This window comes from Ciconia boyciana, chromosome 8 (genome assembly GCF_034638445.1).
Source record: "Ciconia boyciana chromosome 8, ASM3463844v1, whole genome shotgun sequence".
In the NCBI taxonomy this organism is placed as follows: Eukaryota; Metazoa; Chordata; class Aves; order Ciconiiformes; family Ciconiidae; genus Ciconia; species Ciconia boyciana.
The window spans coordinates 30,213,687-30,239,558 of NC_132941.1; the positions used below are offsets into that span (position 1 = coordinate 30,213,687).

At 35.8% G+C, this 25,872-nt stretch overlaps 1 protein-coding gene and 1 non-coding gene across 8 annotated transcripts in view; both read right to left on the reverse strand.

Moving 5' to 3' along the window:
* Positions 1–5,124: 5,124 nt before the first annotated feature.
* CCAR1 (cell division cycle and apoptosis regulator 1) overlaps positions 5,125–25,872 on the reverse strand; it is a 29,145-nt gene continuing 8,397 nt past the window's right edge. For 3 of the 7 annotated variants that reach the window (XM_072869655.1, XM_072869654.1, XM_072869657.1), the window contains exons 4-26: positions 25,355–25,399; positions 24,657–24,689; positions 23,461–23,654; positions 22,801–22,915; positions 22,525–22,717; positions 21,249–21,381; positions 20,771–20,932; positions 20,095–20,320; positions 18,613–18,726; positions 17,549–17,715; positions 16,622–16,832; positions 15,732–15,815; positions 14,878–15,063; positions 13,049–13,240; positions 12,353–12,586; positions 11,903–12,014; positions 11,605–11,646; positions 10,124–10,206; positions 8,902–9,048; positions 8,375–8,495; positions 7,591–7,776; positions 6,996–7,201; positions 5,134–5,636 (exon numbers count right to left, since the gene is read on the reverse strand). In XM_072869655.1, the coding sequence (XP_072725756.1) occupies positions 5,577–5,636; positions 6,996–7,201; positions 7,591–7,776; positions 8,375–8,495; positions 8,902–9,048; positions 10,124–10,206; positions 11,605–11,646; positions 11,903–12,014; positions 12,353–12,586; positions 13,049–13,240; positions 14,878–15,063; positions 15,732–15,815; positions 16,622–16,832; positions 17,549–17,715; positions 18,613–18,726; positions 20,095–20,320; positions 20,771–20,932; positions 21,249–21,381; positions 22,525–22,717; positions 22,801–22,915; positions 23,461–23,654; positions 24,657–24,689; positions 25,355–25,399 (3,246 nt within the window). In that variant the 3' untranslated portion in view covers positions 5,134–5,576. Of the gene's footprint in view, positions 5,637–6,995; positions 7,202–7,590; positions 7,777–8,374; positions 8,496–8,901; positions 9,049–10,123; positions 10,207–11,604; positions 11,647–11,902; positions 12,015–12,352; positions 12,587–13,048; positions 13,241–14,877; positions 15,064–15,731; positions 15,816–16,621; positions 16,833–17,548; positions 17,716–18,612; positions 18,727–20,094; positions 20,321–20,770; positions 20,933–21,248; positions 21,382–22,524; positions 22,718–22,800; positions 22,916–23,460; positions 23,655–24,656; positions 24,690–25,354; positions 25,400–25,872 lie in introns of all 7 variants that reach the window. The other 4 variants (XM_072869661.1, XM_072869658.1, XM_072869660.1 and 1 more) reach the window with 4 other exon arrangements.
* On the reverse strand, positions 17,866–17,930 carry LOC140656253 (small nucleolar RNA SNORD98). The gene has a single exon (XR_012044038.1). It is a non-coding gene; the product is annotated as a small nucleolar RNA SNORD98 (small nucleolar RNA).

Sequence of the window (25,872 nt, forward strand, 5' to 3'; positions counted from 1 at the left end):
TGAAAAAGATGAGTCTTTCCAGATGTTTAAGAGAACTTCCAAAATTCTCTCATTTCTTATTAGAGCCATGCTGAAAATTTAACAACCCATCTCCCCAAGCTGTATGTGCATTATACTTAGAGTGAAAATTGCCTACTTCTCATTTAACTTTTCCTCTGCACACATGCAATGGACTGTTTTACAGTAAATTAGGTTGGTCTGCAAGACAAGTGTTTTTTGAGACCAGCATTGCAAGGTACTTTTATCTCTGTTCATTTCTATGACGTGACATGTGGCAGCAATTTCTGCTTTTTTATATGCAGATCTGCTGGCTACCACCCGGCCCTTTTAAAAAGAGACCAAAAATGAAGGCTGCTGTTCTCCAGCTGTTTCTGCCCCTTGCATGACAAAACAGGAATGTAACCAGATGACTCTGTGTCAGGAAGACCAAAAAGAATTAAGCAATACAAGGAAAAAAAACAACTCACACTCAAACAAATCCTTCTTTATACCACTAAAAAGGTTGCAAGCAAGTAATAAAGCAAATTAGTACTCTAAAAATATTTGCTGAAATGCAGAGTGGGGAGAGTTCAGGCTGGGATTCTCTGCAGTGTTCCTCCTCTCCATTCTTCCCCTCTACCCAGCTGTTCGTTCGCAATGAAATATGAACAATGATTCAGTCAACTGGATCCTTTGACTTGTGCCCCTCACTAGACTGAGGGAAAATAATATAAGAATCAATTTCCCATCAAAAGATGTGGGTTTGGGAATCTGTCATCGTGGCTGAAATCCAGCTCAAGTACTTTCTCTGAATATTCAGAGCCCCCTCACAGGACTATCATTACCTACTTGTTCCAAAACATCACTATACAACAGTCCGGTATCTGCTATAGTGGAAGATCCTAGAGCATATGAAAGAAGGGACTTTTAGAGGCATCACATGAACCATATCACTTGCCTCCCAAGAAATGAAATGTTCAGACCTCACCACACTGGGAAATTGCTTGCCTATGGGAAGTTCACATGAACACGCCTTGACGCTGCTGACCAAGTTATTAGCAAGAATAAAAGCTAGCTACGCAAGCTCTTTCCTCAGCCTGGGGGAGCTATGGAAGGGAAGACTACTATTTCTAAATAGAAAGATTTCACTGCACAATTCCAACCAACAAAGTATTTCAACATGCACCTGTGGCTTAACATGGTCTGTAAATGGTCTGAGTGTAGTGAAGTACTGCAGGAACTAGAGAAAAACTCCAGTAGTTTAACCTCATAACGCAGCACCAAAAAACCATATTGCAGCATACAATGAACAAACCTACTCAGCACCACTATTCTGCTGTCATTTTAGAGAGAAGAATTGGACTAGATAGAACAGCTTGTGGGATTACTGAATCACACCTGAAAATATACTAGTTCTTACATGTACTGTAGGGTACTCGACCTGAATCCTCAAACAAGTTAGAATCCACTCGTTAAAGAAAACAACAATTTAAAAACCAGCACGATACAAGAAATCAAAAGCAGCATACAACTGCAGTGTCACGTTTTCAATACCAATTCAGGTATTGGATATCTAGAAATTCAAAAGCAATGTTCCTAGCCACAGTTAAAACACTACAAAACATGACTTCAGGCAGTATTTGGTGTGCTCTAAAACTCTAAATTTATACTCTGTATCATGGTGCCGTGGATTACATAGTGGATGAATAAAAAAAATTATTTTTGCTTCAAAGTAATGCATTTTGTTATTAGAGCTTTTTACTGTAACTACTTTCATGCAATACATCTAATGAGACCCAGCATGCAGAAACAAAAGTTTGGTGGGAAAACACTGGCAGTTTTGATAGCTGAGTAGAGGTATTCATTATTTATGCCATTTTTATTGTTGCACTACATGGCGATATACAAGTCTGAGTTGAATTTCTACTTGAACCACTTCTGCTTTCTGGAAAATATTAGCATAAGTGTACTGACTGTGCTATCTACACATTTTGCAATCTATTGCTGGCCATAAGGCTCAGTCACCCAAAATGAATTATTTTGTATTTTTAAATAAAAACTGCACTGAACAAATGCATTCAAGGTAAGAACCTGACCTGGGTACACAAAGATTACAGAAAAGCAAGAGAAAAAACATGTTTTGTGCACATTCCTGATAAAATTATTAGTGAAAGTTAACTGTGTCACATAAGTCCAAACAGATATCACACAACACATTACTTGGCAGAAAGATGGACTGAAAGCCATTGATCTCTCTCAAAGCAGTTACACATTGAAAAAATGTTATATTAAAGGACTAGGCTTCATAATCTTAGATTCTGAAACAACTCAGTTCTAAATGCTGGATCTGTGGAAACCCACAGGCACCAGACAGAGAATTCCAACTTCTCCATTGTACACTTCAGGGTGCCCCAGGCTGAGCCAGAGGACACCGGATAAAACAAGCAACAACCAGGAACTGATTCTGCAGCAGTGCCCAGGCGCTACAGGCACAACCATCAAGCACTGGGTGAGTCAAGAAAGCATTACGTGTCTTCATCGTAGCAGAACATGCAGCAGTGCTGGAAGCAGCTCCATTATCCCCCATGCAATCCTGAACACTTTAGAAAACTTTGGCAAAAATTCACTATTGGTCTATTTGCCACTGTTGCTATGTAACACAAACTATATACTTCTGCCCTTTCATTACCAGAGCAAAAGCAAAGGGGCCTCAGGAGAGCATACTTTATTCTACCAGGAGAGCATACTTTATTCTACACCATTTTGCATGCAGATGTATCACATGGAACTTTCTTCCTAGCCTTACTCACAGATATCCACTAGTCTGAATATCACTTTAACTCGTTAATTTCCCCATACTAAACAAAATACAAAAGGGGAAGGAAATAATCTATAAACTGAGATCAGATTCCATTTACTGGCCTGCTGTAGCAGTGCTTTCTCTACAGAACAAGGCAGTCTGAGATTTACTACTTTCCATAGAGCATCTATGATGATTTTAAAACTGCAAACAAATTGGACATTGAGGCATCAGAGTAAGACCTGGCTTAGGCTGACTTTTACCAGCCTTTCACCAGCAACTGATATGTAATGAAAGACTTAGAAGTGGAAAGCCCATGAGGTGGGAAGTGTGGACATGAAATGGAAAAACATTTTTCATAAATTAAAATTGACAGAAGATTGCTTCTCAAAACTTCTATTACTGATACTCTATTCAGTTTTCTTAAGAATTATTTATATTTCTGGGAATATTACCAAGAACCTTTAGCTAACGACCAGTATTGACACTGTGTATATACAGAACCTTGTGCTGTTTGGTAAAGCAACTTAAACGGTCTGTAGAGGTGTCTGTTCTTCCTCAGATTAGTTGTGCTTCAAGGAGACTGGTCAAGCTCTGTGAAGGTTGTAAAACTTTTCCTTGTTTTTTTTTTCCTTTATTCTTTACCCTTTTAATTTCCTTTCCAACATAAATGCAGACTGTACATAGTATCTGAAACACTATTACATCAAAGCAATATAAAGAAAGATTACACTCATTCTAACAAATATTTTTTTTCTTAAATACTGTAAAAATCTGTATCACTCTAGCAACTACCTCACAGGGCCACTCACTGAAACACAAGATGAGCCCTGCTTGTTGCGACAATTGCTTTCAGCTCAGCAGTTTAAGATAAAAACACCCCAGCAAAATATTTCAACAGATGCTTCAGTGTGCCTAAAAAGATATTATCTTGAATTCTAGAATTATTTTCTTGTATGTTCACATGTACTGCTGAAAATTCATGAACAAAGTATTTCAAACGCAATCCTTTCAAGTCCATTTAAATAAATGGTGGTCAACGTCAAAAATGAGACATGCTGTCAATTTGTACAAAGGTAAAGGTGAAAAATATAATTTGATTACAAAAGAATTTAACACCATCTGTACACCACAGGTAACGCTTTTCATAAGATTAATTTATCACCATCCTCATTCAATCATTCTAATGAGATGTTATCTCTTAATTAACAAAGCATGCATTTTCTGGGTACTTATATGCAATAATTAGTGTTTTTATAGTACTTCCTACTTTAGTGTGAACAGTTAAGATATTATACAGTGACTCAACTGAGATAGATGAATGAGGGGGAAGCTTATGCATGTTATTTTAATGAAAAGGTATTTTACGTGTCTAGCTCCAAAAGAGCCAAGAAAAGTAAGTGATAAACGCACCAGCTTAGACTCTTTTGAACATAAATTCAGGCATTTTAATGTGTATCTCAGTAAAGCTACATGAGTTTCCATGTAGGTTATTCATACATATTATGGCACTTGAACTCTTCTAACAGGTATTTAGTTACCTAGGACACCTAGGCTAAAAAAAGAAAAGGTCTGCTAAAATTAACCATTTCTGTAAGAAAACACTTCTGTCCCAACCTTCAAAACCCTTAATTTTCCTGGAAGTTGCACCAAAATACAATTGTTCATATTTCACATTATTTGAATAAGTTGCCTTTGACAATGATGTCACGTTAACTTTGAAGTTTAGATCTCTAGTGATTTGTGAACACAAAGGAAGGCAATCTTACCCACTTTCAACAAACCAAGTTGTGTCCTGCTCCTTAGTAGTTATAACATGGAGTACTGATACTTGCGTATCCATTCTTTTGTTGGACTAAAGTCTTTGAAGTAATTGCACATATTAAGAAAGAAGTCCAAATTTAATTAAAGGCTGCTTACAATGGTAGCTTTTTCTCCATGTAAGGCATTATTCTGACATCTACTGGCCTGGCATCCAACCATACTTTTTAATACACTGCATTTGTTATTAAAAAGGAGCTTATATATTAATCCAAAGATAAGAACAATTAAAGGAACACAAGTGACATACATTTAAAACAGGCCCATGTATTTTCATATACATCTCACAACCCTACCAGTATTTTGGTAGGTTTCTATTGCTTTCTTAACTCATCTGAACTACTGTATATTATGAGGCTTTAATACAAGCAGCTTTGGGGAATAAAGTTACATTTGGAAGGGAAAAGAAAGTTGTGACAAGTTAAAAAAAAAACAAAAAAACAAAAACCAAACAAACCCCAAAACCACAAAAAAATCCAAGAAAAAAAATCCAAGAAGCTTTTTTTTAAAAAAAAATCTTTACTTGCAAAATTAAGCAGCATGCTATTTTGTGATTTATATTTGAATTTAAAAATACTAATTAGACCAAAATAAAAATAAAAACCTAAAAATGGCAATTCTATAAATAATGAAAATTTTGATTTCACTAGACCTTAATGAAAAACATTTGGTAATTAAATACTTGCTACTGTTCATTACGTTGATGAACTTTATTAGGGTTAAAACTATAACAAAGTTCATCCTAAAACATTTTGCAATGCAAAATTATTTTCACTCGAGGAGTGTCTCAAATTGAATGCTAAGAATTACAAGCAATCTTCAGAAGCAGACACTCACATTCATAAAACTTTATACATCTTTTGGAACTAAGATATTTATACTACTAAAATCAAACATGCATCACTTCCCATACATTCTGGTATCATGATTTATATTACATTATGTAACACCATTCCTCTAAACAGCAGCAGTTTTATCATACGTTTGCTCCATTTTCTTTGGATTTCTGATCTTTATCTTCATTCTTCACAATATCCTTTAAAAGAAAAAAGGGAGAGGATAACTTGAATTCTAGAACTGGTATTTCATGTGAACTGTAAAGCAGCATGAGGCAAAGATAGTGTTTGGTGTCAACTTTAAATACTATGTGAAGGGATATTTTATTCAGTTTAGTTATAACTAATTCATATTTCTAGTACCTTCCTGTAAAATTGAGGGGGCAGAAATTAAATGTGACCTAAGCACTTCTGAAGAGAAGCACAAAAAACATCCCAGAAGCCTCACTTCGTACTTGCTTTATAGTCTAAAGGTTTGGTTGTTGTTTGGTTTTTCTGTTTGGCCTTTTTTTTTTTTAAAAGAGCAAGTGAAAACAGTTTTTGCAAAATCCATTATATTAGGATAATAATTTACCATAGCAGTTCTAACATGAAATACTCATATTGGTCAAAGTTATCTGAAAACATTAAGCTTAGAAGACATTTTCATCTCAAAAATACCAGACAGAATGAGCAAGGCTATTTAACTGTGCTAAGAGCACGGCAAAAGAGGGTTATGCAGTGCCTTCAGCTGCAGGTTCTGGTGGACTAGCAGGTCTACAACATGTAGGGAAGCACAGGACAGCATAACGACACTGATGACAGATGGCTGCAAGGTACTGCCAGTTTAATAAGCTACAGTGACTTATATGATGCATCACTTGTATCCTACAAGGGAGAAAAAAAGTTCTAACATTTGTCAAGTTTTCTAGGGGTTTTTTTGTGTGTGTGAGATGTGGTTTTGTTTTTAGAGCTTTTGTAGATGCTATATTGTCTTTTCAAAATAAATGTAGACAGGAGTAGAAGCAAGGCTCCCTCATAGTACCAGGTTGGCACTCAGTAGCCTTCATAACCTACTTCTATTCAGCCTTACTTAACAGGTCCCTACAACATTCCTAGGGAATATGCAAGAATCTTTCTGTACAGGGATAGAAATGATCTAGAGCATTATGCGGTTTGCTTAAAACTAATTTTACTGAAATACCCCCACATAAATTGAAATACTTAAGTTCTGCCTTGAAAAATTAATCTTAACTGGTCAAACGGAAGAGCAGGTTTAGACTGTTGGGGATGGACAAGATCAGGACAGGAAAACATTAGATGGTTTGAGATTTACATTAATACTTATACATTTTTAAAAACATTTGAGTCAAGAACATGTGTTTCAAGCTTATAAAAAATACATTTGTTATCTTCAAACAATCAGTATCGCATTGAACATCTTATACATATATATGCTAAGATACTACTGCCCTGAATTAATGTGAAAATTCTTTTTTATTCTCAAGTTTTTGTTCTGATAATTTAGTCTACAAGAAGCCTCCATACGATAACAAAAAGTGGAATGAAACAATTCTAACCTGTTTAAGAACACTCTGTATTTCATCCATAACAGTAGCTAGATTTTTGATTGTCTTATTCAGCTGACCCTCAAATTGCAAATTTTTATCATCTGAGATCTTCAAATTTTCTTGCAGTTGGCCAAGGTCCTTTTTCACTTCTTTGAGCTCCGTAGATAGACTTTTGTTAGAATTCTCCAGTTGTAGTATGGTCTTTTCATCCTCATCTTAAGGAAAAAAAAAAAAAAAAAGTCAGTCACTTCCAATGCTACTTTGTATCTTAATATTCCATTTACATGCCAACACAATAACTACTAATTTTTAAAGAATATTAAAAACTGCATTGCATTACCATTTGATAATACTAAATTCTGACTACATTTGGAAGTCTTACATTCAACTTGAATAAAAAAAGAAAAGCATTTCAGCATAGTGACAATAGTACTCAACAATAGTTGGTGTGCAAGTTCAAAGTGCTTGGGAAACAGAAAATAAGTTTATGGTAAGCAAATAGCTAAGAAATTAGATCACAAATATTACTCAGATTGGTTTATCTACTTAAAAAGTCTTAGCATCTTGCATCCATTTAAGTACCACCTTCAAAGTAATGTCCCACCTGTTTTTTCTTCTAGTAACTGAAGCTTTTGTTCTATCTCTGCCCGCACTCTTTCACTCTTCTCCAGCTTCTGTAAAAGACTCCCAACATCCACTATAGCTCCATTGTACACAATGAGGCCAACATTTTCTTCTATGGCTTTTGATTCTTGCTTTATAGTAGGTGATGGTAACAGTAATCTGTTTCCTGTATTAGATTAAGTAGCATTAGAAAATAATCATTCTGTCTTTTTTCAGTTCTAGGGACCAGCCTCAAAAAACTTCTTAAAAGAATAAATTCCTAAAATAATAAATATAGATACAAGTTTGCTGGTCTATCCCTCACATTTCTCTCCTCCTTCCTTATTCCAATTCCCCCCCGCACCCCCTCCCCAAAAGAAGCATGCTCTTTCATGACATTCTTCTATGCCTCCTTTCTGCAGTAATTTGTCTTCAAAAATCAGGCTCTGTTCTACTACCTACAGCACTGATCCTCCTGACTGCAAAACTGCTGTGAATGAGAAATGTTGTTCATCAATATTCAACATTAGCCTCTGTCCTCCTTCCTGTTCCAAGATATTAAGATTTATCCTACAGATGCAACAAGATGTGTGGGAAGCCAGAAATACTGTAACTTACGAACTGCCCAAGATTTACTTTTCCAAACTGGCAGGTTTCCTGCAGACCTGAATTAGGTGCTGCAAGAAAGCGAGTATCTCGGAACTCTCATCATCATTTGCACAGAAACAACTCCCTGGAATTTTGTGGCATAAAAAAACCCCAAAAACCAAAAAACCCAATACCACCTAACATATCTTCCTGTAGCTCTTCAGACTCTTCTTGATTTTCTTCATCTTTAGAAGTATCTGTTAGTCTTCTGTAAAAGCAAGATTCTCTAAGCACTACTTTATTAAGTAGCTTCTTGACCTAAAACACAGCCATGAAAAGAAATACGGTGTTACTTAATACACAGACATTATATTACCTAAACAAGAATGTTTTAACTTGGAAAACTTAGAGAAATTGCACAGCTTTCTGAACTTTAACGTACTGGGGCTTAAAATGAAAACAAGCTAGGGGAAAAAAAAATGATACAATTTTGAGACAAAAGCTACATACACAATATGGGCATATTAAGAGCTGCAAACTTCACCTTTTCATTCTAAGGCAATTTACAAAAGATTAAACTAGTATTTCATTGTAAATATGAAGTGGCTACATAAAAATCAGGTATCCAGTATGTAAGCAACAGCCTTTAGAAGCTAAACAACATTCCTCCCACTTACAGCATTCCTGTAATATTTTCAAAGAGATTTCTATTACTATACAAAACCTGAGCACGTGACAGGTGTAGTCCAAGAGTGTACAGTATCTCTTCCATGTCCTTCTCCAGAAGATATCCACAATGACTTTGATCAAAATAAACAAAAGCCATCAGAAGATCCCTATTAAGAGTTACCATCTGCATCTTGTCTTTCTCCTACAGAAAATTAGTTATGGGATCATTAGGAAGTTAAAATATCATTTTCCCCACCATCTACTAAAAACATGTAAACTTTTTAGTTAACAAAAGTCTTCCTCTGTTCACTTTATCGTTACTTTCAGTTGAGTGATTAATATAACTAGCATTTACCTACTGAGCTCAAATATAATATAAGGAAGCTATTTAGGACAAGTAATCTTTCAAATATTTAAAATAATTACAGCACAATGGACAGTAACACCTGGCAGACACACTTTCCTTTTGTTCATGCTAATATGTCAAAAAATTTGAAGAATTAACCTAATTAAACAAGTAACAGTAAACATCCCTTCTCCTCCCAATCATATATTTGACTGAACAGCTGTTTTCTAAGTGAAATCCCCATAAACATGTAATGGATGAGCATCCAGCTCTCACAGCTACAGCACTCCTGCAGACTGTGATTTCCCATTATGCCTATTCCTACATTTCCTATTTTTCCTTGAAGAAAAAAAAAAGAGAATCAGAAACTTGTTATATTCTTGCATTTATAAAAGTTTAAGCATAACAAATCAAACTTATGCTGTTCCTTAATCTGAACTGTGGAGGCAAGCTATTAGCCTCATGACATGAAAAGCATCCATTTTCCTGCAGGGAGACGTAAAAACATCACATAATGATTCCAAGCTTCACAATTGAAAAGCCAATTTATCAATCAAGCTAAACTTCTGTTTTTCTTATGTACAAATACAGCAGTTGAAAATAATGGATAAAATAATCACATCTGCTGCCTCTTATGTGCACATACAGCATTAGTCCTGACATCTTTCAGAAAGATCAGTATCTCATATAAGAAAGTTTTTCCAACAGCTTTCACCCAATGAACTTTAAAATGTAAGTGAAAGTAGGTTGGAAGCACCTTACCCAAAGCTGTCACGTGTTCCCTAACTTCTATACACACTTAATGTTTCAGTCCAGAAGTGCTGAAGGAATCAAGGAGCGCAGATAAGTCTTATAATAAAAATAAAGTTAAGCTCTAATTAGGACACCTCTAACAAGGTTATATGTAGTTGTTAAGAAAGGTGTTAATTACTTTATCTTTAGACGACCTCTCTTTACAATGCCTATTTCCCTCTCTTCTATCCTCCCGTTTGTTCATTTCCTCTTCATCCCGGTCTGTAAAACAGAAAGAAAATTCAACATACCCACAGCAAATGATTTTCTAACCATTACCTCTGCAAAAATTCACATAAACCCCCAAATATTTGAAATTAATATATTTCCCTGAAAAATAAAAAAATAAATGGCATTTAAGTGAGTCCTGTTAAATTTTTATTTTTCTCTGGTCTTAATGTAAGCCATTTGTCATTTTTTGTCATATCCCCTGTGTGAAACACACACAGGGGATAGAAGAGCTGAAACAAATGCTAACTAGGCCAAAATGAGTTCTGCCAACATCACCAGCTATTTAAGTGGTGTGCAGAAAATTACCACAATTCTCCCTAATGAGGCTTGGCAGAGTCTGCATTCAGCTATGGTTATTCCTATTAGGACAAAATTAGTACTATTTACTCTCAAATATTTTATATCATAAAAAAACATATCAACTATATAATTAAAAGCATGTGTTTATACTCATGTCTGAGTGAGATATTACTGATCCTGTGATTTAGATTCTCCAAGAAGTTACAGATCACATCGCTTATTAGGTGTGAATTACTAACTGCAGGTTTTTTATTTAAAGTTAGACAGTACAGTAAAACTAAATCTAAAAATCAAGAGAGAAAGAGGAATATGACAACTGCAGGGACAGATTATGGCATGCAGCTCTGTACCTTATGTGCAAGTCTTTGGTCAGAGAATCACGTGCCAAGTTCAGCTTTAAGCTCACCTTTCTTGTGAGGACAACTTTGGAAAAAACTATGTATCACAACACTTGTCTAATTTTGCCAACACGTTTCTGAGAACCAATAGCTTTCTCCTCACCTCCATGGCATGTTGGATTGTTCTCAGCAACTCTGACTGGGAATGGCACAAGGACAGATTATGGGAAGTAGCAGCACTTGTACAGAACAGAGAAGCCCAGGGCACCCTCACAGCCAGATTATTAAGCAAATAAGAGCTATTTTGGAAACCACAGATTAGCACCAATTTTTTAAGGCTGGTGCAGTACTCTGCCAAAAAGACAACTGAAAAAGCTGGTTCAAAAATGCTAGGACTGCAATATCCAAGCAGTTCAAACCCATATCTCTAGCAAAAACTCTCCACAAAAGGTCAAAAACCCCAAAGCACAAACCAGAAAGCATACACTGTCTTACACCTTTCTGAATCTCTGAGCAGGGAAAGAAGGCTACTGCTGCTCCCTGGAGACAGGAAAGTTCCCCAGCCCCTTTCCCCATTTCTTCAGGCAAACACAACTCCACCCAAACAGAAATTAGCTCCTCATAACATCATGTAAAGAGCAGCCCATACTACATTCTGGCCTAATAAACACAGGATGACATTTCAGAACTGAGGAATAGGTAGTTAGGCACTTAAAAGTGGCTTGGTTTTTCAGAGGTGCTGAATACTCACATCTCCTACTGACTTCAATGGGAGTTGCGAGTGGTCTGCATTCTGAAAAAAATAAAACCACTTCTATATGCATGCCTTAGTTTGAGTACCGCAGCTAGTTTATATTAACTATGTTCATACAACGCCTAGCATAAAGGCACTTACATTTTAAGCAGTTCTGGTCAGAATTACTAAAATAAAATTAGTCTAATAATGCAATTTTAAATTGTCTAGTTCCAGTGCATTCTCCAGCTTGAAATACTCAGTGGCAACAAAAAAAAAAGTTTCTGAAAGCCATAAAATTCCTAATTCAAGATACCTTCATCTTCGTCTTCAGCATCTTCTGCCTCCATCGGATCATATTCTTCTTGGTTATTATCATCTTCAGTTTCTTCTTCATCTTTAGAATCATCTTTCCTTTTATCTTCCCTCTGTAACAAAAGTTCCTAAAAATTTATCCAGTCAGAACTAAAAAACAGGAAAATAAAAACCTCACTACCATTCATTCAAAATTTGCATATGTTTGTATTCAGTCACTTAAACACATACAAATGTATGTGATATAGCTGAATGCTAAAATACCCCAACACACCTGTAAAACTTTTAAATTACTGAATATGATTGAAGCATATTTAAATAGATCAATGAGTCAAATCAATTAACTAACACTACAAGACCTGAGTTTTCGAAAGAATAAAGTAGAATTAAAATAGAAACAGTTTAATATTAATCCAGACAGGATAGTACTTCATATGAGCTAGTTGCAGACCTTCTTCTCGTCTCTATCTTCTTTTTTGTCTTTATCATCTCCAGATTTTCTCCTCTTAGGTTTTGGATCATCTGTTTCATCATCTTTTTCTTCTTTTTTTTCTTTCCTCTCATCTTTTTTGCTTTTTTTGTCTTTTTTGTCCTCCCTCTCTGGGAGAGAAATCAGTGCTTTGTAAATTCTGACACCAAAATCTCTCTGAAGCATTTCATTGAAGAGTTCTGCAAACAATGATACCTGCACACAAAAAAGAATGAAAAGAGAACTAACAAAAAGTTTTAAAAGATATATTAAAAATTTGTACACTTATGATTACATAGCTATGAGGCGCTATCTTACCAACTTTGACCATGTCAGAATTTTCTGTAGTGTCAGATTTCTTACTATCTGCTTTGAATATGGAAGCCTTAAACAACTTTATAGTTTAGGACCTAGACTAGCTGTATAAATTATAAACTCAGTTCCATATCTGAAAACCTGCACATTTCTTCTGCATATCATACAGCGACTATACTGCTCTTGAAAACCATGTACCAAAGACTGGACAATTTTTTCTAGGTATTGCACAAAGAAACTAACTTATTTAAGTTTTATTTTGCCGTGCTATCAGAAACTTTTACAATTTAACAATACTGCAGTTATCACACAGAATTAAAAAGAAACACGAATGGCTAACTACAAGTACCATAGCTGAATTACCTCAAAGGAATGTTCTTTATTATCTTCTAATCTATAGTCCAGAAGAACACTAAGAGACATAATGCTACAGTCAAACTTCCCACTCTTTGCTGCCCAGTTAGGATGTACAATGATTGCTGGTTCATCAGGCAAGATATATCGTCTCTCCCGCCGCTGACGTTCCATTTCTTCTTGACGTTTTCTTTCCTCTTCCTAAAAAGAGGCAAAAAAAATAACATACAGCATATTCCAAAGCTGAAGTTTCAGCCTATATATTAGTTTTAGGACTCACTGCTTTGAAGAAAATTAAGAAAAGCGTAAGCTGCTGAATGCAACACAGCAGGCAGACAGAAATCACAGACTAGAATTTCCAGAATGCGTACTGTGTCCACTGCCACCACTGGCCTAAGACAACTGGAAACTTGAGCAACACAAAGCAGGACATGTAGTGTTGTTTAGCCCACAGAGCAACAAGCACCTTCCAACTATCTTATGGTGCCAACCACAGCATGTTTACTAAACATTGGAAGGACTCAAGCTAGTTCACTTCAAGAAATCGTACGCAAGCTAGTAAAGGAGTCAATGCTCCTGAGCAGTCCTTTGTTTGTTTAGGGGTGTTTTTAGAGCTGTATAGTACAGTAAGCTATCTTAATCCTTACATAGGAAGAGTAAAGGCTTCGTACATCATCGTCCCAAAGATATCCAAAACAGCTTTAACAATTACCAGATGACAATTTACAGGGCTCTTTTGATTATGGGAAATGCAATCTCTATAGATACAACTGACACAAATCAAACAAAAGGTTAAAAAAAGTGAAATACCAATCAGCTTACTGATTGCCAAAAGAGAAATATTAAAGTTTTATGAGTATGGAAAAGAGTCATGGCAGAGCTTGTGCTTTTTAAAAAAGCAAGCACAATCAAAAGCTCCATCCCCTAATCTTAAAGAAAGCTGTGGCAAGAAACACCAAGATAGCTGAAGCCCATCCAAGCTGTGGGAGAAGGCAGCAGCTGACAAAATTAGCAAGCACATGGCCTTTGCTCCCTCAACAAGGTTTACGTAGATATATATAAAATTGCAAATCATCCCATATTGGTTAGCAGGTAATACACAAAAAAGCAGATTTAAAAGCAACTAACACGATACACTCTCCAGGCATTTATGCCCCTTTTCTGTGGTTGAGCTTTGGCCTTATTGCACAGATCTTGTTTATCCTCATGAAATAGCAAAACAGACTAAGTAGTACTGAAACTACCAACGACAAAACTGAGAAACTTCAACACACAGGAAGTTTACCCAAAAGCAAAAATTAAAGCTTCATAATAAGGGAAAACAAACCTAAGCAAACCATTAGCCATGTGAAGAAACTGGACTGTTTGAGACACTCTAACCTTCTACAGATCAGAACCTGCTCTCCCCCCCATTTCCACAATAATTCCCTAAGGCTTGTGCACCACTAAAAGCCAATACAACTAAGCAGCTGCTTTTCATGCAGGTTTAAGAAGTTAAGATCTTTTTAAGTGTGTTCACCTGTTCTCAAGCATAGTTTTTCTGGGGAGTTTGGGATTTACCTTTCCTTACATTTACAGTCTGACATTAATTCAGACACATTTCAGCCGACTTAGCAAGTTTGAATTTCTTTATATCAGCAAAGATTTCATTCCAATTCAGCAGCTCAAGTTACAGCAAGAGTTCCCAGTACAGTGATCCAAGAACTCCAAAATCCCAACACAACTAGGCATACTCCTGTACTTTTTATACTTTTATATATATTTATTTATACAAATTTTATATATAATATTTTATGTATATTTAATAAGACTTAAACCAAATATTTCCAAAGCCTAACCTCTTTGTCATCTTCAGATTTCCTATCCTCCTCCTCTTCCTCTTCTTTCTCAGACTTCTCTAGCTCCTTTTGCTCTTCTTTTTGTTCCTCTACTTTCAGCTGCTTTGTCAGTCGAGCTATCAACTGAGATTTCAGTCCTTTAGAGCTAAGGGTTCGACTTTCTAATTCTTTGCGAAGGTCATTTACCTGGTAAATAAAAGCTCTGTAAGTGGTATCAACCAGTGACATTGCAAAACATTTGATTAGCAGAAAAGGTGAAATAAAAATTAAGTAAGAGCACTGAAAAGTCAACTGTATTTTTAAAATCTGTACTGAAAACCACTAATATTTACTGATATAAACCATACTACATTTAAACATGTGTTCTCGAAGAACCCCTTTTTTAGGGACTTTTCACAGGGGGAGGGAAAGGATTTTACTATAGTAGAATAGTTTATTACTATTAATCCTTTCAAGGAAACTTTTATTATGTGTCCTGACATACATTTTTGTACAATTATTGCCTTTTTAAACTAACATTAAAATATTTTATACCCCACATTTTTTAATGCAAGTAGATACAACCAGATTACTGCATAACTTCCATTTTCCAGTTAATGTATCATATGTGATAAACTTTAATTGTACAAAGTTCAAAAGTTCAGAATAGTTTCCATTAGCTGTATTCACTTATTAAAATCAGGAGTCACACTTGCATACTGTGATACTACATCTAATACCTATAAAATCAGCAAGGAAGATAAAACACTACTGAAGTTTTTGCTCAGTTAAGGGAATATACAGCTATATTTGGGGTCGTGCCTTAAAACTGAAAATGTACAACAGAATCAAATTTTAAGAAAAGTGTTGTTTACCTTCATTGTTTTTGGATCCAGTTTAGACCAGTGCGTAGGTGTAGAGATCTCTTTAGCTTCCCCATCATCCTTTTCCTCTTCGTCCTGACAAATAAAATTTAGAAATTATCATTCAGAAAGCTTGAAAGCATTTCAGTTATTTTTAAAATTCTGTTGCTGATCTGTGCAAGGTCACAACTGTTTCAGATAGTCTTCTCCTAAAGTTATTATTTAGACAAGTTCACACACACATTCTACCACTTTATAAATGATCACAGTGCCACTCAGCCAATACAAGCCAGATCTGTGGAACACAAAAGGGTGATAAGCAACACCACAAAGAATATCGGGGTTACACAGACACTGCTGGTCTCCGTTAACCACACAGTGTGTGATTTTCCCCCAGATTTTAAATCCCCCGAATTACTCTTTGTTCAGTCAGACCTTCCCTTATTCCAAGATGTTGATCAGCCACATGGCCTGAAATTCAGATGTTTCAGACTAGTGTTTGTTCAGTTTCAAATATCACAATTAGAACTGGCCACAAGAGAGAATTTAGAAATTTTAGAAAATGGCAAAATGTTTAAAGACAGCTATTCATAAACTGCATCTCACTCAACAACTGGTCCCAGATTCCAGCAACTATGTCTATGATAAAAAATTTTCTGCGCATCATAAGCACAATTTAATTCCATTTGTGATATCAGCATACACATTTAAAGTTAGTAAACTAGCTGAAATAAAAATAAAAAACAACATTCACTACACTGCTGAAAGCTGGTTTACCAGTCATTGTTACCAGTTATGTTCCTCCTATGTATGTATGTTGTGTAGTATGTGGTGTGCATTTTGTGCCTGTGTTCCTGTGCCTGTGAGAAGCAGAAATAGAAAAAGGGATTAGCGTTCAGTGCCTGTTCTCCATCAGCCTCCTTGCGTTCACCCTGAAGCTTCTCGACCAGCTGCTGCTTGTATCCTCGGGAGAGGGTTTCCCACTCTGAGCGGGTGGGAAGGCAATGCCAAACATCCGGGAAAAATAAAACCACTGTCTCCACATGAGCTGGAACTGTACGCCCCTTGTGGGTCTCCTCAGGGCGATGGTAGCGAATCTCTGCAAAACGGTACCTGTTGCAAGGGAAGAAGCATGTTGGAAAAAAAATTCTACAATACATTTTAAAGAGCCTAGATCACTTGTAGCACATCAAGTAAAGAAACTTTGCTGCAAGACCTTGAAGTTTATCTAAAGAAAAAAATTATGGAAGCCATATTTTCTCTTTTGGCACATTTGTAAAAAGGTATCACAATTGAAAAGGAGGAAAACCAACAAAATTCTTTTTTATATAACTTGTTGTTTAGCACATATAGGTTTAATGCGCAAATAGAAGTTGTTGAAGCCCTTTAAATTTAGCATACAGTAGACTTCCCTGGTATTAATAAAACCGCAATGAGTGTCAACACAGGACAAAAACTCATCAAGAGAAAATATGGCTATATAACAAACGGCTATTTATTTATAACAAAAGAACAATGAAATGAAGTTCTCTTGACGATCTTCTCCAGCTATGCACAAAATGAAAAATATTTTCAACGCACATTCATTAAAAAAATTACAACATAACATGTCAAAATAAATCCAGAATTTTTAATTAGTTCTTAATGCAGTATTCAGCACAGTTGGCACCAATCAAGCTTATTACAAAACAGAACATCCTTTGAGTAGTTTATCTGCACTACCAAGAGCAGCCGACAAAGAAAAAGAGGTTTTTCCACCTTTTTTTTAAAACTTCTGGTAACAGACAAGTATTTCTACAGTGTACTTTTCTTTGCAGTACAGTACTTACCATTGTGTGCACACACTTAAGTCAATCCCTGTAAGAGCCTTGCAACAACGAATAGCCGTCTTTATCAGCACGGAAGGGTCCTTTTCTGGATCAGGTCCATCCAGTGATGGGGACCAGTGTCCTCCAATAGCCATAGCTTCATCTTTGCCTTTCATACCCACTAAAAACTAGACAAAAAGAGTCTTCTGAATGTTCCCCTACTAGGGGTAAAGAGTAATTTTCCCAAAGCGCAAAAATATTTCATAGCACACACACTGAAATCCGTGAGTAAACTGTCACATTATTTTGAAATCTGAAAATGAAAGTCAGTCAAGAAAGAGTTCAGTTATTTTTTTTCCACAGAGTATTTCAGAAATGGAATAGGTTTAAAACATCATCACTCATTCTTGTTTGCAAGACTTTCCATCAAGTTTCTTTATTGGTTTATTTATTAGACTTGTTCCTTTGCAATTAAAAGCTTTCTAACACAAAAGACAGATACTAATTTAAATGGTGTCTTAATTCCGATACACATTTATAGACGTTCCTACTTAAAAGTGATAAAGCAAAGCTACAAAAGGTAAGACCACAAGAGCATTATATCTATAAATTCAAGTACTCCCATTTGCTTTAAGATGATGGAGTTTAATTGGAAAATAAGTCTGTGTTGTCCTGGAACACCATAGCACTTACAGGTTGTTCAGTTTAAGAATAGTTAAATTTCACTCAATACAATGGTTACATAACTGTTGCTTAATTTGTATTCTCTTCACAGCTGAGCCCTTAAAAAAAGTTTAAGTGCTTAAAAAAAGGCTAACAAAGTTAATTATTATATAATTAATATAGGTTTCTCCAAATATCTATTGTTTGAGTTTGACTAAGTTGAAGCAAGCTGTAAATACAAAAGCAGTGAAGATGGAGCTCCCATGAACTGCAAAAATAATTGACATATAAACTAGGTCTCTTCAGAGTAAAAATGAAGCCATAATTTAGCTGCCTACAAACTCCTCCCTTATTGACAAATATTTTAAAGCTCTATAACCAACCTTTATTGCCAAAAGTGTCTGGCATTGAAGCATATTTACCTTTACAAGTCTAGCAGGATGCTGAAATCCATCACGAAGTTCTTGGGGATCTTCAGCCAGAGCGCATGACTTGTGATAGAGATCTTCCATACTAGGACTAGCCATCAACATCACCTGTTGTGTAAGTCAGATCAGTCTTGTGAAGGTCTCCCACTATGACTGGTAAACAATGACCACAACTTGCAAACACATACATACCAGTACTTTTTCCTTAATGTCACAAAAAATCAGAACAAGTAAAGGTAAAATAAAATTGTAGAACTGAGCATTAAAATGTCTGCCAAGGACCAATTTCCCTCTGTCCCATATGGATGCAATATGTGATCTCGTTTAAAAAAAAACAAAACCAAACAAAACCCCCCCCCAAACCAACCACAAAACCCACCAAACCAAAAAAACACAAACCACCTGAAAGCATATAAAAGCAACGTGCTTTGCATGTTATCACTATATGCCAAATACCCTATACCAAGAAGCACAATGAGTACCTTTCTGGTTTCAGTAACTGACTCCTTCCATTTTGTCACAATCACAAGAGAACTGACCAACACATTCATCTGCATCCTTGTAGCTTCCCATTAGCCCCATAAAATCTAACAAGGTTGCTTTATACCCTAAACAGGTTAATATTATGAACCAGGATGCTATTCCTCAGTTACTGAATATATTTTGAAGCTTAACCTTCTGAAAGAGAGCTCTTGCTCTGCATCAATACACTGAAAAAAACAGTATGTCTAGTAGTTGAGCAAAGGCTTCAAAGTTTTTACACACAGAAGGCAAGTAAAGTCAAGTCTTTCAGAAATACAGGTGTTAAAAGCAGTTTTGTTTCTAAACCTATCTTTAACATTAAATACTTCTAAAACAGATTGACCTAGAAATCTCAGACCTATTTTAATGAAAGAGCTTTCACATGGAACAGCTTTTAGGAAGATGTTTGTTTTGACATTGAGGTCTTTTATACATCATTATAGCCCTTAGTGCAGCATTTTCTGACATTCAGATAATCCCAATATGCTGAATCTACTTTCAACAAAATAATAAATATTGAGATGAATCTGAAAGAAGAAAGAAAGAAAATATCACTAAACAGAAGAGCACAAACTGCACAAAAAGGACCCCTAAAGGAGGGGGAAAAAAAAAAGCCTCCATTAACTATCCATAATGAATTGCCTATGAAATACATTCAGAGATCTTGCAGGAGCTGGCTTTCTTTCCTATACTCAGATCAGTGCAACTGGGTGCAGAGAATGGAAGAGACCTCAGTAAAAACAAGATTTAGGACAGCTCTAGTAACAGGAAAAACAAACTGAATTTCAGTCATGGTTCAAGCTCTACATACTAGCTCTTTACTGAAAAGTTTAAAATGCTGTATTTTGCTCAAATAGATGTAGAATATTTTCAGTTCAGTTATACTGACTTTTTCACCCTATTGGTAAAAAAAATTTCTAATGAATAGTCATAATACCAGAAACCCGTACAAACCTTTGCACTGTATAGATGATCAGCATCGGGTGGATCAAGGACAGCAGCGTTTTTATCTATAGGATCTACTTCTCTATGCATTACGTAAAAATTACAGTAGTTTCCCAGCTGAAATGGTCTAGACATAGGAAAAGCATCCACCCATGTAAACTGAGCATCAAAGAAATCGCTTGGGATATACAAGTTCTGGTAACGCCTCCTCAGCTCCATCATATCACAGCTACGGCTGAAATAGACAACATTATTTGAAAGATACAGCAATAAAAGAACCACTAATAAAGCACATAATTAAGAGGTATATTAATTGGAAATACAACCATTGTATGTTTAATACTATATACATAAAATTTAAAGAGCAATATATTTAAGATAGAGTGTAATGGATTGAAGTTTAAAAACAAGTAACTACTAAACACTCTTCTGATTAAGGTGTCTGCGTATTAGGGAATATTTATTAAACAGGGTTATAAAGGTATTTTGCAGTAGCATTCAAAAATAATAAACAACCGAGAAAAAGTTTATCATACAAGGTTCTTAGCCATTACATATTTGATCTTTCTTTAAAGTTAATATCATCATTTAACACTCACTACACACACATGTTGACATGGCTGACAGTAATCTGTGCCCACAATTAAAGTGAGAAGTAGGTAAACATCTGGCACTATAAACATACCAGTCCAATGAAAACTTGGAAAACTGAACTGTGTAACGAGGAACAACACGTCGTGGTCTTCGAGGCGACCTCTCCCTCTCTCGTCTAGGTGATCTCTCTCTGGAGCGTTTTCTCTGGGGTGACCTTTCCCGGGACCTACGTCTCTCTCGTTCTCTTTCACGACTTAAAAAAAAATGCATACAAGATACAAATATTTTTGCATGCTGGTAACACAAAATAGTTTCTAGCACAACAGAAACTAGACCTGTCAGAGATGACTCACAAAAGGAGAGAAGTTCCTCAATAGGTACACTGTCTCTTTACAAGAGATTGATTATGCAATTCCTTAATTTCAGATAGACAAGAACTCTTCACTAATATCTAACGGTAAAGCCATTTATGCTTATCACCGACTCACTGTGGAGCAAGAAGCTCAGCTCTGTTCGAAGACAGGTCTTTACGTAATGCTTTGATTATAGTCCAGTCTTCTACAACATACCTCCTGTCATCTTTTCGGTTTGGCATAGGGTCTCCTCCTCTGTCATTCCTCCCGGAAAATCTGGATGGTGGGTCTAATCTTCGAGCTGGTTGAGGCTGTGAAACTAGACGAACAGGGGGCTGTAACAAACCACCTGAAAGAAAAATTTACAAGATCAATATGTAATAGGGGGAAACTATCTACACTTTACAAACATTGCTGCTTTACAGTTGTTTCACTTGTGTACATTTTCTAAACTAACTCAAGTCAAATAAATCTATTTATTAATAACACCCACCCCAAGAAACTCAAGAGATCTATGCTTTTCTTTACTGATGCAAACTGAGACTCTAATAAGTGAAATTCGTTTAAAAGCATCTTAAGATAGAAGCTATCACAGCAAACAGCTAACCCTTCTCTTGGAAAAGGACTTTGTTTTAAGATAGATATACTACCTACTCATTCGATTAAAGAAAACCTAAAGTTTATTTTTGAGGCCATTCATAGGTAAAAACAATTAGCTTCCTGAAAAATTATTCTTAAATCAATTTATTATACTGCTGCATCAACCCCCCAGCACATACTTTTGCTGTCTCAAGACATTTAACCAACTGATTGTAAATGGAGCAAACATTACTAAACACCAATGAACAACTAGGACTAATAAGCATTTATCCAAAACAGTTCTGCTTAGGTAATAGCTACAGATCTTCTCCCCTTGCTTTTACTGTGGGTAAGACAAGTCTTAATTTTATCTTATTATTGATCCTATTACTGATTCTTCAGCCACTGAAAGTTCAAGTGACCCCAAAACAACCTTTGTTTTAGATTTGCCATGTTCGGCAGCGTTTCTTCTCTCAAGTGCCAACTTGGCTAACTGAAATAAATAAAACACAAATACAGAAATAATAGTTTTAACAATACAACTGTGTTAAACCTGATCTTTTTGAACACTCCAGAAGATGCTGAAGAACTACACTGCCATTAATAGTTTCAACTCCCCAACTTGTCTGTTAAAGTGTCAGAATAAAAACTACATTGAATTTGCTTTCAGATTATGAAATCTTAGTATGAACAGGAGTTCATGGGGATTTCACTAACCAGGTGATTCTTGAGCTATTGCAGGCAATGTGCCCTGCATATAGCTGCAGGAAGATGCATATTCAACCTGAAAATTCTATAGGGTCCTTTCTATATTATTTCAACCATTACTTCAGTCTTCAGACTAACAAAAAAATAATAATCACACACTAAGCACCGGAAGGACTACAACAAACTTTGTGCACTGAAGGAGCACCTTTCTGCTGTGGCTGCTGCAGTAATGGCTGAGGCTGTGTCTGAAGCAAAGGTGTGATTGAAGCTGCTGATATCTGTGCCTGCAACAAGGACTGTGGCTGTGGCTGTGCCTGAACACTGAACGCTGTCTGCTGTGCAATGGGCTGAAGAACTGCTGGAGGTGTCTTCAGTAATGGCTGAGCTTGCGTCTGGTTCTAACAGCAGAAGAGAAAATGAGTTGTGAGTAAGCTTGAACCAGAAGCAGTCAGTACAAGTTACACTGGGTAACCCCAAATACCTGATTTGGAAGTGTCTGGATCCTTTGTGCATTCCATTTGAATGGCATATTAGGATTGTAAGTAGCTTCTACCAAAACTCTGTCACCCACCTGAGGTGTCTTTCCTTTAACAGCACTGCAAATATTACAGAAAATGTACTGTGAGAGTCTTATTTAGCTATTTTTACATTTGCAAGTTACATTTTAGGATGAGAGAAAGTAGATAAAGTTCATTAAAAAAAGCTTATAGGAACAACATCTACCCCCAAATTCAGTGAAAGTACTATCTGCTTCTGTTTGGAGTATGCACAGGAATTCAATTCCCATCTTTGGCCCAAAAGCAGAAGTTCCCTAAACAGTACTGAGTTAAGATTGGCAGATAGCAAGTTATATGCATTTAACCACCCACAAATTCTGCAATTTCATATTATAAGGAGCTTAGTACCTTCTGAGTCTCTCAGCTTTGGGTTTTGCATTAAGAAAACTCAAAAATTCACATAAAGGAACTCACATCTAGTGTCCATTAACTTATTTGACCATCTGACTTTCAGTGTTGACAGAAAAAACATACTAACTGCAGGCACTGTCAATGGAGTCACAGAATTAGAATGCAATAATATAAAGCTTTTATTTAGTGAGGGTATCACAGAGTACATCTGCAGGCAAGTATTTACATCTTACCTAAGTTGAAAAAAGACATCTTCATCTACAAAACCAAACGTATCATGTAGTTTAGTAACTACCCCAGTGAAGACACGCTGCTTTTGTGGTTGGGTTTGCTGTTGACTTGACCGGGGTGCTGGATAAGAAACAGTTATCTGGGCTGCCGGTTGAGGAGTAGACAGGCTAAGACTGGTAGGTAGCGCAACAGCTGGCTGTAAGCAAAATAAAGCAAATTATAAATCTTACAACCAGCTGACATAGCTACAAGGAACAGTTCCTTTACCCATGTAGACAGGAGTTTAAAATGTCTCTAAAGCAATTACTCTGAATAGAGATTTTCAGAATGTGGAAGTTGGGTTTTGGTGTTTTGTTTTTTTTTTTTTAGATTACTTTTTTCCTACTTTGAATGAAGACTGGCTTTGTTTATCCTTTTCTTTTTAAAAAGTCAACTTCCCCAAAATACACACATGGTGTAGAAAAAAAAATGAAGTCTGTGTTAAAAATGAAGTCTGTGAAGTCTGTTTACAGGTAACCCATACAGTGGGCCTGAAGAGGAGGTAATTTCCTAACTTTGCTAGGAATACACACTTAAAGAGATTATTCTCCATTTATATCCCAACTGTAGTGTTGGACGCCAGTAAAGGTTGAGGCTAACACGAACCCTTCCTTAACTCAACAATTCACGTGCTTGCCTTCTTACAAAAGCAGAACACAGTAAGACAATGAAATTAAGTAACCTATTTTTACCTTTTTTAAAAGCATGTTTAAAAGGTTAAGTGAAAATGGAACTACAGCAACTTACAGTGTGTTAAATGGTTGCATGTTTTAAACCTGTCAAACTCAGCAGGATTCTTTTTAAACCTCTCTATATACATACTGCAATACTGTTAACACAGAAAGTTAAATTCCTTCTCAAATTCTCCCAGTTTGTTATGTACTGCAAAACAACTGAACATTTGAAGTTCACGCACACAAAAAAATTATAATGTAATCAACACACATATTCCCTTCAAGATTATGGAAAAGTAGTTGTCATTAATTTTTGAAACCAAGGCTATGCATATTTTAACATCTGGATAAAACAAACCTGTACCAATAAAATGTCCATTCATATTAGTTCATTTTACAGATTAAACTACCCAAGATGCCACAAATTTGCACTCTTGCATTATCTGTGTTTGGGGATGAAGACCAAACAATAAAACCAAACTAACCTGAGTTAAAAGGGTCTGCTGAGGTTGCTGCAACTTAAAATAAATAAAGTTATAAATTAATTTTATATGCTTAAGGAAATTGTACAATTTTACCTCCTCTTTACAAGTAAGAGTTTTTGCTTAATCTGAGTCAGTTAATAGTCCTTTGGGGTTTGGTCATTTCAGCAGTATGCATAAAATTGTGCTCATGTGGTTAATTTTAAGATTGTATAATCCAGGTTTATCCAGTAAGCAGGATTGCTGTTTTTTTTGTAACTGAAAGTTAATAGCAATACCAAAAAAAGTTTTGGCAGCTGGAGAAGCTTAGGCCTGTAATTTCCATGTCCTTTTATTCTTTTTCAAAATCCTGTTAAGTTCAAAGACCATAAAAAAAGGTAAAGGGAACTTTTTTTGGACAGCATCTTTCCAGCAGTTAAAATACACGGCCCTGTTTAGAGCAAAGTTAGCAGGAATCATGTACACATGGAATAGTATGTATTTTTAAATTTCCTTTTTGCATGAAGGTAGGCAGGCTTCCATTCTGGATAGGTCTCTCCAAGTTTATGAACTTCAAGCTCTCTTTCACTACAAAAAAATATTACTTAGTTTCTTTAACAACTTCCCATACGAGGATGATTTTGGAGACAAATCCTAAAAGACACACAACCAATATTATTTTTAAAGTTATTTCTGATGTACACAGTAAGAATCAGACAAACCTGTTGCTGTACACTATAGAGAGTCTGCTGAGGTTGTGAATATTGCTGAAACAGATAAAAGCAAAATATCTCATAAACAGGAAGTATTATTACCCCAATAATAGCAAATACAAGTTATCTGCTAAGCAAGTTTTAGACAGAAACTATTCACATTTAACAATTCTAATACAATACATAAGTAAGAGTATCAACATATATTACTTTCATAACAAATATTCTTAGCCTTTAGAGTGGACTCTGATGTACTCTTTCCAGCTAAAATCAGCAATTTTTGCTAAGCCTGACACTTATACAGTATCTATGGCACAGTATGAAATCATGCAAAATGCTACTACGGATACATATAGTGATGGAAGATACTTGAAACTTGAGATTCTCAGTTTAGGTGCAGCAAAATTTCCCAAAAGGCTTTCCATAGCTAAAAGTCAGCACCTCCAGAGCCAAAACTCCCACCTTCACAGATTAATACAACTATTGATAGCTGTAGACCTAAAATCCCACTGTTTTTTAAAACAGGT